At 53.3% G+C, this 17,617-nt stretch overlaps 1 protein-coding gene across 2 annotated transcripts in view; it reads right to left on the reverse strand.

The window, feature by feature from the left end:
- Positions 1–2,601: 2,601 nt before the first annotated feature.
- Positions 2,602–17,617, reverse strand: part of Arid3b (AT-rich interaction domain 3B) — a 45,062-nt gene continuing 30,046 nt past the window's right edge. Inside the window, exons 5-9 of one of the 2 annotated variants that reach the window (XM_070042894.1) lie at positions 8,593–8,776; positions 7,351–7,625; positions 6,994–7,248; positions 5,604–5,702; positions 2,602–4,768 (exon numbers count right to left, since the gene is read on the reverse strand). In XM_070042894.1, coding sequence (XP_069898995.1) covers positions 4,605–4,768; positions 5,604–5,702; positions 6,994–7,248; positions 7,351–7,625; positions 8,593–8,776 — 977 coding nt within the window. In that variant the 3' untranslated portion in view covers positions 2,602–4,604. The remainder of the gene's footprint in view (positions 4,769–5,603; positions 5,703–6,993; positions 7,249–7,350; positions 7,626–8,592; positions 8,777–17,617) is intronic. The other variant, XM_070042895.1, reaches the window with a different exon arrangement.

A 17,617-nucleotide genomic window follows, 5' to 3' on the forward strand; every position in this document is an offset into this window, starting at 1 on the left:
CTCAGGCCATCTAACTTACCCCCAGAGCCTCAGTTCCTCTGTGGTGTGTGTGCACGCGCGCGCATATACACGCGCCTGTGCACAACAGTTCACGTGGGACTTGAACTCAGAGCCTAGGCACTGTTCTTGATCTTTCTGGCTCAAGGCTAGTGCTTTACTGCTTGAACCACAGCTCTACTTACAGCTTTTTGGTGGTTCACTGGACAGAAGTCTCACAGACTTCTCCTACCCAGGCTGGCTTTGAATCCTGATCCTCAGATCTCAGCCTCCTGGGTAGCTAGGATTACAGGCGTGAGCCACTAGTGCCCAGCCAACGTTCAAGTGACCCAGTCCCTCAGCCTGTAATCAGCTCTCTGGGATGCATCGCCCCCTGCCCAGCCTGGAGAAACTCCTCAAGACCCTGTTGACAACCATCTCCTTGGGCCTTTCTACCCCCCTGCACCCCACAAAGCATCTTTGGTACAAGGCGGTGTCTCAGGTCAGCTGGGGTGGTGGTGGTGGAGATTGGTCCAACTGGAGCCTGCAATAATAGATAACAGCAGAGGGCCCCTCCCCCTCCCCCACTGCAGGCACCAGTCCCTGTGGACAAGCAAGGCTGGGAGTCCTGGTGTATAGTCAGCTGGGCCCCTAGCTGGGAATTTGCTTTATCAGAGGCTGCAGACTACTCTGCCCACGAAAGAAATGCATGGGGGACCAAGGCAGTGTGGGCCCAGCCTGCTGCCCAGGCACCCATGCAGGGAAATAGGGAGGATGGGGAGATAAGAGGACATTTTTGGAGACTGCATCTGCCCTTGGGGGCTCCCGGGAACACTGAAGGATGGTCACTCACAATTGCTTAGGGAGTCAGGTGCAAAGAAGTCAGTTGCTGGGTGCCAGGGTGGCTCATACCTGTCATCCTAGCTACTCAGGAGGCGGAGATCTGAAGATGACAGTTCAGGGCCCTGGAGCCCAGCGGAGAGCAGCACTGGGGACAGCTGGGAGCTGCCCGGCCCTGCAGCTCAAGGCCGTTCTGCTCCTCAGATTCTGCCCTGGCAACAGGGACCCTTTCTCTGCTGTCCTAACCCATCCTGCAATCACTACAAGCAGCACCTTAAATGTCCGCAGACTCAGACCCCTCCTGCTTCTCAGCTCTGAGCCCGCAGACTCAGACCCCTCCTGCTTCTCAGCTCTGAGCCCACCCCCAGGCCCACGAGGTGTCTTCCGGTGGCACAGGAAGTCAAGAGCTGCAGCTCAGGATCCATGACTAGTGACTGATGTACGAAAGCATTCACTGTTCCATTTCTTTTGAAAGGTATGTTTGTGTCCATACTGTGCTCGATCTCAGGGCCTGGGTCTTCTACCTTAGTTTTCTAAAAGCTCAAGGCTGGCACCCTGTTCCATAAGCTGTACCTCTACTTCTGGCTTTTTGGTGTTTAATTGGAAATAAGAGTTCTCTCCAGGTTGGCTTTGAACTGTCATCCTCAGATCTCAGCCTCTTGAGTACCTAGAAAGATTACAGGTACAAGCCAATGGCACCTGGCTTTTTCAAAAGGTTTTAAAGATCGGTGAAGCCAGGCACTGGTGGCTCACACCTGTAATCCTAGCTACTCAGGAGGCTGAGATCTGAGCATCTCAGTTCAAAGCCAGTCTGAGCAGGAAAGTCCGTGAAACTCTCATCTCCAATTAACCACTAGAAAACTGTAAGTGGCGCTGTGGCTCAAGTGGTAGAGCGCTCGCCTTGAGCTGAAGAGCTGAGGGACAGCGCCCAGGCTCAGAGTTCAAGCCCCACGACCGACAAAAAAAAGAAAAAAAAGATCAGTGAGAAGGGGCTCAAGATGGTCCAATGTCCCTCATTGGGGGGGGTGTCTCTGGTAGCTTACCCGCAGCCCATGCAGACAGGCCTCGGCCCCACGCGTGTCTTCAGGTTGTGCCACAGGAGTGGGCAGCATCCTGGGCCTGGTTTGGGCTCCACTGGTAACATCTGGCGGTCCACAGCCAACACAGCCCCTGGTTCCAAGCTGCCCTTGTGGGAAACTGACCTGGTTCAAACATGTTCTCTAATGCACAGATGGCACCCAAGTCCCGTGGCTTAGGGTCCATCCTGGCCCCAGTGGCAACCCTACCCCACCTTACGGCTGGCATAGCCGCCCCCCCCCCCCCCCGCAGGCCCTTGATGCCAACGTGTCTCCATGTGGACCAGTCCCGCTGCTGGCCAGGCTCTTCCTTCCCAGCTTCAGCTGGCTCTCTCAGCTTTGTCATCACCTCTGAGGAGGGTTCCAGGCTCCCAAGTGAGCTGCTCAGCTTCTACCTGCCCACAGGTCAACTGCTATGTGGAGTCCCAGCTACCTCGTATCTAAGATGTTGGGTCTGCATCTGGAAGCCATGTCTTTTCCACTCTTGTCTGCCCCAGTGGAAGCTAGGCCTGGGCTTGCTAAGCCAGGGGGGCACTCTCTTGGTCCCTGGCCTGCCCGATGTGGCGGTGACCCCATGAAGAGTCAGCTTGGTGACCAGGCAATGCCAGAGGACCCTGTCCACACAGAAGATAGGAGGCACTCTCGAGGTCCCCATCCGTTCTGGAGGACATGGCCAGTGGAAGTCACTCAAAACACTCGAGAGGCCTGCTCATGTGAAGAGGTAGAGGTTTATTGGAATATAAACATTCGAGAACATGTAAGATAGAAAATCACAACATATACAGACACTTGCTGCAAGGGGATGTCTGAGGTATTTATTTATTCTCGGCCTAGGCTACCATGTGCTATCACATTTTTCCTGGTTAGAATACGAACAAGATGGAAAGGGAGAAAGGACCCCGCTGCCCTGCGTGGCTACCCACCTCCTGGCCTCCAGGAGAGAACCTTTGGGAAAGCCAGGGTTGGATGAACTCCTGCTGGCCTGGAGAGCAGCAAAGGGCACCAAGAGGGAGAGGTGGGCAAACGGCCCAGGGAAAGGAGGCGGGTTAGATGAGCACTCAGTATACCATCCCGTGTCCTCCGGGTGGGAAGAGACCATCCTTCCTGACATCTCCTGAGAAAGACACTGGGGGAATGGCTGAGACTCGGGCAGGCCTGGGGCTGTGTCCTGTGCTCCTTGCAACTTCCCTGCCCTTGCCTGCCCATGCCTGGTACGTAAGGCTTCCAGGCCCCAAAAGGTAGATGGGCTGTGTGTGTGTGTATGTGTGTGTGTGTGAGTGTGTGTGTGTGTGAGTGTGTGTGTGTGTGCGCACGCGTGTGTGTGAGTACTTTCATGCCCTGGCAGAGACAGAGGCAGCAGCCAGCAGCTGCCCTGGCAGAGATGGAGCAGGGAGGAAGGAGGAGGCAGCTGGCAGATAGGCTGCTCCCAGAGCTGAGGTATGTCTGTGCACAAGTTTTCCCTTTCCCTTTCTTGTCCCACCTGGAACTAAATGGGGCGGGCCAGGGTTTCGGCCACTGCAACCAGGAGTCACAGTGCGGGGTGGTCTACAGAATGGCGCAGGCTGAGTCTGGTTAAGTATCACCATTTCTTGGCCACACAGGCGAGTTAGGCCAACGTTTCATCCTGGGCAGTGTGGTCTCTGGCAGGTGCAGGCCCTCCAGTGTCCTGAGGTGGGAGTGCCGGGGAGGGGAGCTACCTGCCCACCCTAGCAGTGGGGTTAGGGCGGCAGGAGCCACCAGCAAGCTGGGGCCTCTCCGGCTCCCCCCCCCCCATCGATCCCTGAGTGGCCCGGCCCGCTGGCCGGGGCGTGGCAGGCTGGCTGTCATCCCCACCCAGGGGGGCGAGCTGCTCTTAATTCTTTGGTGCTACAACAGCAATAATAACAATTTAAAAAATAAAAAAAAACAAAAGTCAGCAAAAACACTTATAAAAAGGGTTTTCAGAGATGCAAATACTTCCTGAAGGATCATGCATCAGCAATTACAAATCTGAGGTATTTCAGTGAGCCTGACTTCGGCGGGGCTGGGGCGGAAAGCCCCGGGAGGGGGGCCAGGGAGAAGCAGCTTTCTGGGGAGCTGGCTAACAAGGGTGAAGGGGGGACCTGAGGTGTGGGGGAGTCAGAACAGGACCCTGAACTGGAACCTGCCCGCGAGTGCTGATTCAAGACTTGGCTAGGAGGGACCCACACCCCAGAAATCAAACAGTAGGCGAGAAGGGCTGGGAGGGCACCATCCCACACTCAGCAGACAGGCCATGAAGGCAGGCGCCTGGCTCTTGGCAGCCCCAAGGCTCTTGGCAGCCCCAAGTGGTATTCTGAGTTGTGGGACTGGGCGGAGGCAGAGACCAATGGGCGTGGGGTCAGGGCAGGAGGTGGAAGAGGGAAATAAATTAAGGAGGAAGGGAAATGAGAGGGCATCCAGCCCTGCGTCAGCTTACAGATTGTCAATACACTGCCCTGGGGTGGGAGGTGGCCAGGGAACCCTCCAGGAAGCTGGACACCCAGACCCCGCCCAGTCCCCAGAGTGATCCCTGATTGGACAACGCTGCTCTGCCCCGCCCCTTCAACCCCTCCCTGCCCCCAGAGTACAGCAGGACCTGAATGGAGCCTGGAGAAATCCAGACTCTCACGTGGCTCCATGAGATGAGGTAAATTCTGTGCATCAGCTTCCTCCACTCTAGGCAGAAGAGGAGTTGGTGCTGGGTGCTGCCCGTCAGAGGGACCAGCTGGTGGAGGGCTCTGCGCTGGGGGTGCCCCTGGATGAGGTAGGACTTGGAGAGCAGTGGGAGCTGCTACTGCTGCTGGCGCCGCTGCCCAGGCTCTGGGGAGCAGAGCCTGCGATGAGGTGCACCACAGGTTTCTGGGCAAACAGTACACCTGAGGGAACAGGTGCAGTTCGTTTCAACAAGCCTGGGTGCCTGACACTGACTCCAGTGCCAGGCGGGGCCCTGAGCATCTTGTAGAATACTTGCGTATGGACGGTAGGGGCTGTGAAGCCCTGGAAGTTGGAAGCCTAGGAGGAACACCATGAGCTCATAGGTCTCAGGATGCTCTGGGGGGAGTGGGGAGAGAGAGAGGAGAACAGGGGCCTGCGGGGAGCTGCATCAGCTACAGCAAGGATGGGTAGGAGAGGAGCTCTGGGTGGGTGTGATGGGCAGCAAGCTCTCCACAATGTCCTCCAGCCTCCTGGGCTGGACAGGATTAAGGCAGGGGGCAGGTAACTGGCTCTCTCTGGCACACTCTTTTCTTTCTGTGCTAGTCCTGGGACTTGAACTCAAAGTCTGGGTACTGTACCTTAGCTTTTTTGCCCAAAGCTGGTACTCTACCATGTGAGCCACAGCTCCATATTTAGCTCCCCCCTCCCCCCCCCACACCCCGCTTAATTGGAGATAAGAGTTTTATGGACTTGCCTCCCTGGCCTGGCTTTTTACCATGTCCTCAGATCTGTCTCCTGTAGCTAGGATTACAGGGTTGTGGGGAGCCTTAAACTCCTCACCTTCTCCATCACCCTCCCTTCTCCTGGCAAGAAGACAAGAAGATACAGAGACCAAGCCCTTTGACAGACTCAGGCCCACCTCCAAGTATCTTAAGCCACAACAGTCCCATAAGGCCCCAGGCTCAAGGACTGTGGCCTGCCAATGCAGCATGGGCAAGCCAATCTGGCATGGCTGCTTCCCCTCCTGTCCTCCCAGGAGCTCAGGGCCCCCCCTACCTGCATAGGTGGTACCATCGATGTCCACGGACATGTTAATGCTCCCGATGCTGCTTGTGGTCAGGTTGAGTGCTGCAGCTGAGGCCTCAGCTCTGTCTTCTGCAGGGGACAGACAGAAAGCAGGCTGCTCAGGCCTCCTGCTGTTCTCCCGGCTGCTGCCGTGGCCACCTCGGATGGAGACCTCACGTAGAAAGCATCTGCTCACCAGCTCCTGGGCACATGGCATGCCAGGAGGGCCTGTCTTGCCAACTTCCTGTTGCTGGCTTTCTCTAGAGGGCCAACTCTCTCCCCCAACTGCTCTCAGCATAGGGACAGCAGGCTGGCCAGGCTGGGCACCTGTCCTTCTGAGAGCCTATTAGGCCCAAGAAATTCAGCTGTGGCTCTGAGGACCTCCTCCTTCATGGAGAGGGGGTTATGTCTGTAGCACTCAGCTCCTCAGGGCCATCTGGGCAAATGGCACAAAGAATCTGGCCTGAATCACTCCAGATTCTGCCCTGGGTGACACACCGGGGCACCTGGCCTCGAGCGGGGCAAGCTCCTGCTCTCCCTCTATCTCCTTCAGGAAACAGTGGGCAGGGAGGGGTCGTGTGGGCATCTGTCACTCACCTCACACCTGCCTCCCCTTCTAGGGCAGGATCCCCAGTACCAAAAAAGAGGAAGAAGAAGAAAAAAGAATGGCACTGAAAAGCTGTATAAGGAGAGGAGAGGAGGAAGAGGAGGGAAATGGAATGTGTGGTATGGAAAATGAGGGAAAAGGAAAAACTGGCAATTACACTGGCAACCTTGTATTTCCTACTTTAGTGTGTGTGTGTGTGTGTGTGTGTTGGTACTGGGGCTTGAACTCAGGGCCTGGGCACTATCATTTATCTTTCTCACTCAAGGATAGTGCCCTACCACTTGAGCTGCCTCTCCATTTCTGGCTTTTTGCTGGCCATCTGGGGATAAGTCTTACAGACTTTTGCCCAGACTGGCACTGGACTTCGGCCCTCAAGATCTCAGCCTCCTGAGTAGTCAGGATGATAGGCGTGAGCCCCCAGCATCTAGCCTATTTCCTACTTCTTATTGCTGAGAGCAGCTGGCAGCCCTGCCACTTCCCTGCCCTGGCCGAGCCTCCAGCATGACAAGGATGTCACATCTTCCTCCCAAACAGGAGCTCTGGAAGGGTGTAGCAAGCCCTGCCCTGTAATTTGGACAGATCAAAGGCGGGTGGAGGGAGGGTCACTGAAGCTGCCCTGGGCCCCTTCTCTAACAGCTGCTTTTCCTTTCAGCCAGGGAACAAAGCTCCGCCTGAGGCAACTCCTGGCCCCTTAGAAGTCCTCCAGGTGGTATGCTGCCATGGCCACCCCTTTTAGGCCAGGAGAGGAGTGTGGAGCCCCGAGCTGGTGCTCACCCCTGCCGTTGATCCTGACTTTCATGGGGAGCTGCCTGGCCATGCTTAGGAAGTTGCGCTGGAAGGCCTGCTGGACCAGCCGCTGCTCCTCTTCCGACAGCCTGGATGCCTTCTTCTCAGCGGGCTCCCCCGACTCGAGCCGCTCCCGCAGCTGCTCCAGCGTGGCAGTGCGGGTGCCAGCCTGCTGTCCTGCCATGCTCACAGGCACAGCCAGGCGATTTGGCACGGGTACTGTGGTCACTGGGACTCCATCGCCTGTGAAGGATGAGCTAGACCAGTCCCCAGACACAGTCGACCCGAAACCCCATCTCAGCTCAGACCCTGGCAAACTGGTCTCCCTCCCAGCCCCCCACGCACCTTTCCTGAGAGTGGTGGCTGGGGACATCCGAGGGCTACTGGCACTGGTGCCACTGCTGGAGCCAAGCCCCAGGAGGGGGAAACGGATCTTGGGTGGTGAGAGAAGGGCAGGGGTGCTGGGGGCAGCAGTGGCGGTGGTGGAGTAGCCAAAGAGGGAGGAGCTATAGCTGGGCCGCCGGCCCTCCCGCCGGTTGCCGTCGATGGCTGCCTGGAGCTCGGCCGGGGAGCTCAGGGCTTTCTTCTCACATTCGTAGGCATACAGGTACTTCATGTACCTGCAGGGGAAGAAGGCAGGAGAAACATCTCCAACACAGCACCACATGGACATAAGATGGGGCTCACCAAGGAGCTGTGGTCGGGAGGTTGGAGGGGGGAGGGGAGGTTGGTGCCCTCGACTGGGGGCCTCAGGGCCCCAGGCCCCTCTGCCACCTCTACATACTGCTCCAAAGGGCAGTGTGGCTCACATAGGGAGCTAAGTAACATCTTAGCTAACGGTTTTCATGGCCTTAGACAAGAGGACCCATGTCATGTAACTCCTTGATCTGGTCGCTGGGCCAGGCTGCTCAGATAGGAAAGCTTCTCATCAGGCACCAGGCGAAGCCCCTGCCCTGTGCAAGTCTGACACCTGTTCCAGGACACAGTTTCTCCCCTGTAAGAACCTTGCCATCTCAGCTCAGCCCCCGGCTTCTGCAGGGCAGCCCCAGCAGATAAAAACCTTCATCTTTTCAACAAGGCCACACAGCATGATACCTGATATGTCAGCTGCTCACTCCCCTGTTCTTCACGAACAACTTCCTAGAACATTCCACAAGAACAAGCCCCTCTGGCCTATGCGCTCTAGTGCCACACTTGCCTTTACTATTTCTATACCTTCCTCCAGACTGAGTCAAATGGTGGTTAAGACAAGGCAGCCATCTGATGGAGCTGGGTGTCAGTTGCCTGGTGCTCTGCCACTTGTGCCACAGCTACACTTCTGGATTTTTGCTGGTTAACTGGAAACTCACAGACTTTTTGGCTCAGGCTGGCTTTGAACTTTGATTCTCAGATCTCAGCCTCCTGAGTAGCCAGGATTACAGGTGTGAGCTACCAGTGCCTGACTAGAAACTAGAAAATGGGGATGCAGGATGTGTCTCTGCCAGGACTGAGTGAGGCCTAAGTGAAACAAGCACCCGGGGGAGCCGAAGGCCTCCTCTTCATGGGCCCTGTGTTTCCACATCCTGGTACAACACCCAGCGTACTCACTGGGTCCTGAGGGTAAAGGCGGCACTGGTGATGGAGGTGGGCAGGCTCAGGCCCTTGGTGATTTCCCTCCAGATCTTCTTGTTGATGACCTCCACCAGGCCCCCCTTCTCTGTTACCAGCTTATAGAGTGTGTACAGGTCCAGGATCTGCTTGGCCATGATGGGGATCCGGTTGATGGGGGTCCCTGTGGTAGTCCAACGAGAGACAGAGGGCCGTGTCATCAACAGTCTGAGAGAGAAGGCATCACACATGCTCACTTTTTAAAATTTTCACTTTTGTTGTACATTGTCCCTGAGCTTTTTCACTGAAGGCTGGTGCTCTACCACTTGAGCTACAGTTATACTCACAGCTTTTTGGTGGTTAACTGGAGATAAGACTCTCCTTTCCAGGGCTGGGAAGGTGGCTCATTGGTAGAGTGCTTGCCTTGCATGCATGAGGCCCTGGGTTCCATTCCTCAGCACCACATAAACAGAAAAAGCCGGAAGTGGCTCTGTGGCTCAAGTGGTAGAGCGCTAGCCTTGAGCTGAAGAGCTGAGGGACAGCGCCCAGGCCCAGAGTTCAGGTCCCACGACCGACCAAAAAAAAAAAAAGACTTTAGCTTCCCAAACTGGCTTTGAACGTGATTGTCAGATCTCAGTCTCACAAGTAAGTGGGGTTATAGTTGAACCACTCGTGCCCAGCTACCTTTAGTTAAGTCAGGAATAGTGCTCATGGATCTACCTCGTGTTATTTGACTCAAACTCCTCAAACCTGAATGCTACCAGACTGTCTTCCAGTTCTTTCTTTTTTTTTTTGGTCAGTTGTGGGGCTTGAACTCTGGGCCTGGGAGCTGCTCCTCAGCTCTTCAGCTCAAGGCAAGTATTCTATCACTTGAGCTATAGTGCCACTTCCAGTTTTCTGATGGTTTATTGGAGATCAGAGTTGCATGGACTTCCCTGCCCAGGCTGTCTTTGAACGATCCTCATATCTCAGCCTCCTGAGTAGCTAGGATTATAAGCATGAGCCAATAGCATCCAGCTACCAGTTCTTTTCTTTGGGATGACCAGGGCCCAATTTCTAGAAACTCTCTGGATCTGCTTACTATCCACAAATAGAAGCACGGCTTGGCCCAGACCAACTTAAGGTGTGTGTAATCTTTCCTTCCTTTTTCTGTTGTTCATAGGGCTTGAAATAAGGGCCTGGGCATTGTCCTTGAGCTTTTTTGTTCAAGCCTATGGCTCTACCACTTTTTTTTTTTTTTTTTTTTTGGTCGGTAGTGGGGCTTGAACTCTGGGCCTGGGCACTGTCCTTCAGTTCAAGGCAAGCACTCTACCACTTGAGCCACAGCACCACTTCTGGTTTTCTGGTAGTTCATTGGAGAGAAGAGTCTCAAGACTTTTCTGCACGGGCTAGCTTTGAACCACGATCTTCAGATCTCAGCCTCATGAGTAGTTATAGGTGTGAGCCACCAGTGCCCAGCTTTGGCTCTACTGCTTTGGGCCATAGCTCCACTTCTGGTTTTCTAATGGTTAACTGGAGATAGGAGTCTCACAGACTTTCCTGCCCAGGCTAGTTTTGAACCATGATCCTTAGATCTCAGCCTCCTGAGTAGCTAGGTTGACAGGTGTGAACCACCAGCCCCAGATGTTATTTGGGTTTTGCGAGCAGTACAATTCCACATTACTTCACTATGAACTGGCAACCTGAGTGCTCCTTCACTTACAGCCTGCTTTCTGCAGCATGGAGATAGGGCTTCTTGTTCTCCCTCCCCTGTGCCTTGCCATGTCAAAGGCACTGCTGGACACACAGGTCTCCAGGGGAATGAAAAGCCACTCAACAATTCTCTCCCCACTAATCGTTTGCCCCTCCCCCTGCACTGGCCTCTAAAAGAGGGAGGGTCAGAGCAGCTTCCGCCCCTCAGCCCCAGGGGAAGTGAGAGGAGCCAGAGACTTGATTAGGAAACCTGGCACCGGGCAGGAAGGGCTACTAATGAGCACCAGGGGACGGCAGGGAGGGCGGGCAGGGCTCGTCAGGAGGCGTGATGGATGACTGTCATTTGGCAGCCTCGGGATTAATGATCTGGAGGTCAGAGGGGAGAATTCCACAGGGAAGGGTCACCGTCCGGGGCAGGGCTGAAGACTTGTTGCCTTTTAATGGAAACTCCTACTGTACGCAGGCTGCCCATTTGATCCTCTCCTCCCTGCCCTGCCCCCACCTCACTAGGACTCTCTAAGCTGCCTGATGGGTTTAGGCCAGCTTGAGCTCTTGCTTCCGATTCTCTCCTAAAGTGATGCCAGTGTTCTCAGCTCAACATCAGCCTTGTCGGCTATTTTTGTTGTTGGCTTTTTTTTTTTTTGGGGGGGGGGGGGGAGTCGGTCATGGGGCTTGGACTCTGGGCCTGGGCGCTGTCCCTCAGCTCTTCAGCCCAAGGCGAGTGCTCTACCACTTGAGCCACTGTGCCACTTCCAGTTTTCTGAGTGGTTTTATTGGAAATAAGAGCCTCACAGACTTTTGTGCCTGGGCTGGCTTTGAAGCACGATCCTCAGATCTCAGCCTCCTGAGTACCTAGGATTACAGGCGTGAGCCACCGGATCCCGGCTTGTTGTTGGCTTTTTTTTTGAGACAGGGTCTTGCTATGTATCCCAGGCTGGCCTCAAATGTGCACCCCTTCTGCCCATCTTCCCATGATGGGCTCACAGGTGAGCTCACCAACTTTTCAGGGTGACTCAAGTCAAAGAATGGTGCAAAGTGCTCCCCACATTTCTAAGAAGGCAGCAATATGACACGGTGAGGCCAAGGCCTCTTCTAAGAGGGGTCCTGAGGACTTCAAAGACCCCTACCCCTGTCTTGACCAGCTACTGTCTGGAGGGTCAGGATACAAAGGCCATCCAGTTTGACTTAAAAAATCCATCTTAGAGCTGGGCACTGGTGGCTCATGCCTGTAATCCTAGCTACTCAGGAGGCTGAGATCTGAGGATCGTGGTTCAAAGCCAGCCCGGGCAGGGGAGACCGTGAGACTCCTATCTCCAATAAACCACCAGAAAACCGGAAGTGGCGCTATAGCTCAAGTGGTAGAGCGCTCGCCTTGAGCTGAAGAGCTGAGCGACAGCGCCCAGGCCCAGAGTTCAAGCCCCACGGCCGACAAAAAAAAAAAAAAAAAAAAAAAAAAAAAAAAATCCATCTTAGCTACTCAGGAGGCTGAGTAGCCAGTCCAGGCAGGAAAGTCTGTGAGACTCTTCTCTCCAACAAACCACTAAAAAACCGGAAGTAGCACTGTGGCTCAAGTGATAGAGCATTTGCCTTGAGCTGAAGAGTCCAGGGACAGTGCCCAAGCACAGAATTCAAGCCATGAGACAGACAAAAAAAAAAAAAATCCATAAGTAAACTGAGTGCTGGTGGCTTACTCCTATAATCCTAGCTGCTCAGGAGAGGCTGAGATCCAATGGGCTGCAGTTAAGAGGCCAGCTCAGGAAGAAAAATTCACTAGCCTCCATTTCCAAAATTACCAGCAATCAACAGGGCTGGAAAAATAGCTCAAGTAGTAAGAGTACTAGCTAGCAATCAAGTCCCAAGCAAGGCTGAAGCTCTGAGTTCAAATCCCAGTACCAAGAAAGAAGTCCTAAAATAAGCTGTTGGTTGTGGTGAATGTCTGTAACCTTAGCACCTGGGGAGCTCAGGCAGAAAGGCCTTGAGCTCAAGGAAATGAACCCCCCAAATTCCTATGTAAATTATCAGAGCTTACATTTGGGTCAATGTCTTCCTGTGGTGTTGTGGACAGCGGCCCTTGCTCCCTGGCAGGACACGGTAACATTATGTTAGTCTGTCTCAGTGCAAACATGCATGGTGAGGCCATACCTGCCAGGCACCACCTGAAGAATCGGGGCGGGGGTTGGGGGGGACACCCTTCATGCTTTCCCTGGGCAGCGTAACGTGTCACCTGATCAGAATGTGCCCTTACTGCATCCCTAACTGGCTCCCTCTGCATGGCTCCCCTCTCGTTTTTCCGACTGAGGCAGGAAGCTCAGAGTCAGCCCTGGCTCCTCCCTCCTCCTTCTCCCCTTTAAAGTTGAGGAGGCTCCCAGAGGTGCCTCACCTCTCACAGGCATCTTCCTCTGGGGCTTGCAGCCACCACCCAGGACCAGGCTCTCACGAGCTCCCCATTACACACCCATGGCAGCTTCTGTCCACACAGGTGACCTGCTCACACTGCAGTCCCTAAGCTTTCCTGCTCAAGGCTGGCACTCTACCCTCTACCACTTGAGTCACAGCTCTAATTCTGGCTTTTTGGTGGTTCACTGGAGATAAAAGTCTCGTGGACTTTCCTGCTCGTGCTGGCTTTGAACTGCAACCTTCCTTTTGGGTAGCTAGGATTGAGAAATGATCACTGTTTGGAGGCAAGTTGGATGAACAGGATGAAGGGACTGTCTTAACTGAGGGTGGTGTGTGGGCACAGCCATGACTGAGCCAATAGTGAGGATGCAGTTCTCCAGAGGGGAACTTCCCACGTCCCGCAGACATGTGGCTTAGGTCAGAGGCTACACTGTCAAGCTGGGTGCTGGTGGCTCACTCCTGTCATCTTAGCTACTCAGGAGGCTGACATCTGAGGATTTCAGTTTGAAGCTAGCCCAGGCAAGAAAGTCCATGAGACTCCTATCTCCAATCAACCACCAGAATGCCAGAAGTGGAGCTGATAGAATACCAGCCTTGAGTGAAAGAGCTAAGGGACAGTGCCTAAACTTTGAATTCAAGCCCCATTAAAGGCACACAGGCGTGCGTGCGCACACGCACGCATGCACGCACGCACAGAGGCAACACTGTCACAGATGCAGGAATTTCTGGATAGCCACACAGAATTAACCTATAATAGATCAGGGCTGCCTAGAGTAGGGATGGACCTGGGAGATAAGCGGTCTGGGACGCTGCTTCCCCATCTGTGAAATCATAATTTGCACGACTCAACTTTCAGTTCAAGTGACCTATGAAACCGTGTACGTTAAAAAAAAAAAAAATGGGGGCTGGGAAGATGGCTCAGTGGTAGAGCGCTTGCCTTGCATGCCTGAGGCCCTAGGTTCGATTCCTCAGCACCACATAAGCAAAAAGAAAAAAGCCGGAAGCGGTGCTGTGGCTCAAGTGGTAGAGCACTAGCTTTGAGCTGAAGAGCTGAGGGACAACGCCCAGGCCCAGAGTTCAGGCCCCACGACCGGACCCAAAAAAAAAAAAAAGTAAGAATACATATAACTGTCATTATTACCAAAGGGAGCTAGTCAGGTGCTGGCAGCTCATGCCTGTCATCCTAATTACTCAGGAGGTTGGGATCTGAGGACTGTGGTTCAAACTAGCCTGGCCAGGAATGTCTAGGAGACTCTTACCTCCTTGAGCAAAAAGAAGCTCCGAGCCGGGCGCTGGTTGCTCACGCCTGTAATCCTAGCTACTCAGGAGGCTGAGATCTGAGGATCGCGGTTCAAAGCCAGCCCGGGCAAGAAAGACCGTGAGACTCCTATCTCCAATAAACCACCAGAAAACCGGAAGTGGCGCTGTAGCTCAAGTGGTAGAGCGCTCGCCTTGAGCTGAAGAGCTGAGGGACAACGCCCAGGCCCAGAGTTCAAGCCCCACGACCGACAAAAAAAAAAAAAAAAGAAGCTCCGAGGAGGCAGGCCCTGAGTTTAAGCCCCAGAACCAGCACCAAAATAAATAAATAAGTAAATAAAAAGGTGACTTGGTTTTAGAAAGCTGCCTGAATTAGGGAGTACTGTTGCCAAGCAATGCTGGATGAGCTGGATTTTCTCCCAAGGGGGCTGCACAAGACCTCTGAAGGGTCTGAAGTGCATGAAGTTCAAGTCCACAGTGGCTTCCTTACCAGCCTTTTGAAGAAAGGCTGTAACAAGGCCTTCCTGTTTCCTCCTGACAAGGACAACCCTGTGTCTCAGTGCAAAAGCAACCTGCAGAGCAGAAGCAAATGCCCCACTAAGACAGCTCTCAGTGGGGCACTGGTGCTGGCCAACAAGCCGTGGATCTCCACCCCAGGGTGTGTGTGCAGGAGCCCCAATGAGGAAGCCTGCAGACTGTCCGTCACTGCGATCAAAGCCTGAGTGAGGACTGAGGGTAATTAATCACGCTCTTTGACAGGGATCCAGGGCCTTATCTGCACCCCAAGAAATGCCACTGGTCTCCAGTTCCCTCCTCAATAAAGGAGACTGACAGTTGCAACAAAGAGGCCCCTTATCAGATTCCAGCCAGGGAGCCTGCAGCAGTCCAGGGACGGATGTAAAAAGCTTTTATGAGCACCAGGGAGGAACCCCATGAAGCCTGCAGACTCCTGGGCTTTAACCCTTGTTGGTGGGAATGCCACAGGGCACTGGCACTAGTGGTCCACAGCAGATACGGCAAAACTAAAATCACTACACTCTGATGACACAGCTAGGGTAGGGGCAAGGACAAGAGAAGAAAGAGACGAGAGATGCCAGAGTGCTGAAGGGAAAGCTACGTCCCATGGCAGAGAACAGTCCATGGCAGTGAAGATGAGCAGCAATCAGGCCAAAGCTGCCAGTAATCCTGCCTACTGGTCAAGGGAGAGGACCCAGAGTCTAGGGCAGCCAGGGACCCTTTCGGCTTTTTTTCTGGCTTTGAAAAAGGTCATTAATCATTTCCATAGCCTACTGTCAAGACAGCCAACCAGGAACTTGGAAGCATTAAGCCTAGGTTGAACAGGCTTGCTGACTCCTTATACATTATTTCTCACCCTGCTCTGGTCCTGCTACCCAGGAACAAGAAGAGAAGTGACTGGCGAGGCCCCTGAGCTGTTTATGTAGAAAATGCTTCCTACTAGGAAGCTTGGTGTCAGTGTCCTGAGGTCTACAGCACAGTTTGAACTGCCCTAGTCCACAGGCAGGGTGGATACCAGGGCACACCAGAGCCACTGGCATATCTCAGAGACCATCCCAGCTTGGTCATGGTCCTGCTCAGTCCATACCAATTCTCCTAGCCCACCGGTCCTGAAGGTGACCTTTATTCTGACATATATTCCTTCAAGTTTGTAGCTTTTTTTTTTTTTTTGGTCAGTCATGGGGCTTGAACTCTGGACCTGGGTGCTGTCCCTTAGCTTTTCAGCTCAAGGTGAGCATTCTACCACTTGAGCCACAGCACCACTTCCAGTTTTTTGGTGGTTTATTGGAGCTAAGAGTCTCACAGACTTTCTTGCCCAGGCTGGCTTTGAATCTCGATCCCCAGATCTCAGCCTCCTGAGTAGCTAGGATGACAGGTGTGAACCACCAGCGCCCGACTCTTTTTTTGCTAGCTTTTGCCTGAATTTGTCCCAGGTATGCCCAGCAGCAGTCTGTTCTTGTACTGCTCTACAGCACTGAGCCACAAATTTATTATTCCATACACACTCCTTATGACTACCCAGAAAGGCTAGTTTTAAATTACTTTTTTGTGTGCTGGTATTAGGTCTTGAGCTCAGGGCTTGGGTGCTGTCCTTTTGCTCAAGGCCAGAACTCAACCACGTGAGCTACACACCTTCTGGCTCCCCCCCCTCCCCGCCCCCAGTGGTTAACTGGAGTTAAGTGTTTCACAAACTTTTCTGCACTGGTTGGCCTTGAACTTCAATCCTCCGATTTCAGCCTCCTGAGTAGGATTTCAGGCACAAACCCACAGGTGGCCGGCCTCCTGTAGTCATCGTGGCCTGACCACACCCGCTGCCCTTTGCAGAAGAGGGAGGGCAGCCCCGTGAGGAGGCTCCGAGAGCACCTGTGGCCTGGGCATGCATGCTTGTCACCCCTGCCACTGGACTCGGGCCCAGTGTCCCAAACCCTCTCTGACTCTTCCTTAGCTTACTTAGCCCTCAAGGAATTTACTATATACTGGCTCGTACTGGGATAAAGAGGCAAAATATGGGGTCAGAGGCATGGTTCAGTTGGTAGAATGCTAGCTGATGAGAGAAATCATAAGGTACAGAGTTCGAGTCCCAGTCTAGGAAGGAGGGAAGGAAAGAAGGGAGGGAGGGAGGGAAGGAGGGAGGGAGGGAGGGAGGGAAGAAAAGAAAAGAGAGGTAACTCTCTTAAATCACTCAATTTTCCCACATGCTAGAGAAACAAACACAATATTTTGAAGGGAAGAAGCTGAACTGAAAGTGGGCCTCTCAAATTAATTGTATCTTTCAAAAACCCATCTCCCTTCCCAATGGATAACTGTGGATAATTGGATACATACAGGGCATTAAATGAGTACCAAAGATGGAAGGAAGAACAACATTAGCAGTAGCTGATGGGTCACCTGACCTGGAGAAAAGGATCTGCTTCAGACCAAGAGCTAATCCTTGATCTTAAAAATCTAAATTTTAAACCTGGTATTGGCGGCCTAAGCCTGTAATCCTAGCTGCTCAGGAGGCTGAGATCTGAAGATCAAGGTCTGAAGGCAGCCCAGGTAAGAAAGTGGAGCTGTGGCTCAAATAGTAGAGACCTAGTCTTGGGCTCTAGCACCCACCCAGGCCTTTAGTTCAAGCCCCAGGACTAACACACACGCACACACACACACACACACACACACACACACACACACGCACACACGCACACACACACACATGCACACACATACATACACACATGCATGCACGCATGCACGCAAGCAAAGGTGCCGATGGCTCACACCTGTAATCCTAGATAGTCAGGAGGCTGAGATCTAGTTCAAAGAAGCCAGCCTGGGCAGGGAAGTCTGTGAGACTCCTATCTCCAATTAAGCACCAAAAAAGTTTGAAGTAAAACCGGCTCAAGTGATAGAATGCTACCTTGAGCAAAAAGATCAGGAACAACAGTACCCAGGCCCTCAGTTCAAGCCCCAGGACCAATACACACACACTTTTCATTTTAGATTTTCACTTATGGATAAAGTTAGAAAATAAAGCCTCCAAACCTACTTTACCTGGCAAATACAACATATTTTATTGGATCAGGAAGGGATTCCGGGGCCCTGGGCTATTTACTGCAAGATTAAAAGAATATAGAAGAAACCTGCTCCCCCACTCCAAGAGGCAAGCAGTACCGTCCCAAAC

The sequence above is a fragment of the Dipodomys merriami genome, unplaced genomic scaffold (assembly GCF_024711535.1).
Source record: "Dipodomys merriami isolate MVZ:Mamm:240054 unplaced genomic scaffold, mDipMer1.0.p SCAF_33, whole genome shotgun sequence".
In the NCBI taxonomy this organism is placed as follows: domain Eukaryota; kingdom Metazoa; phylum Chordata; class Mammalia; order Rodentia; family Heteromyidae; genus Dipodomys; species Dipodomys merriami.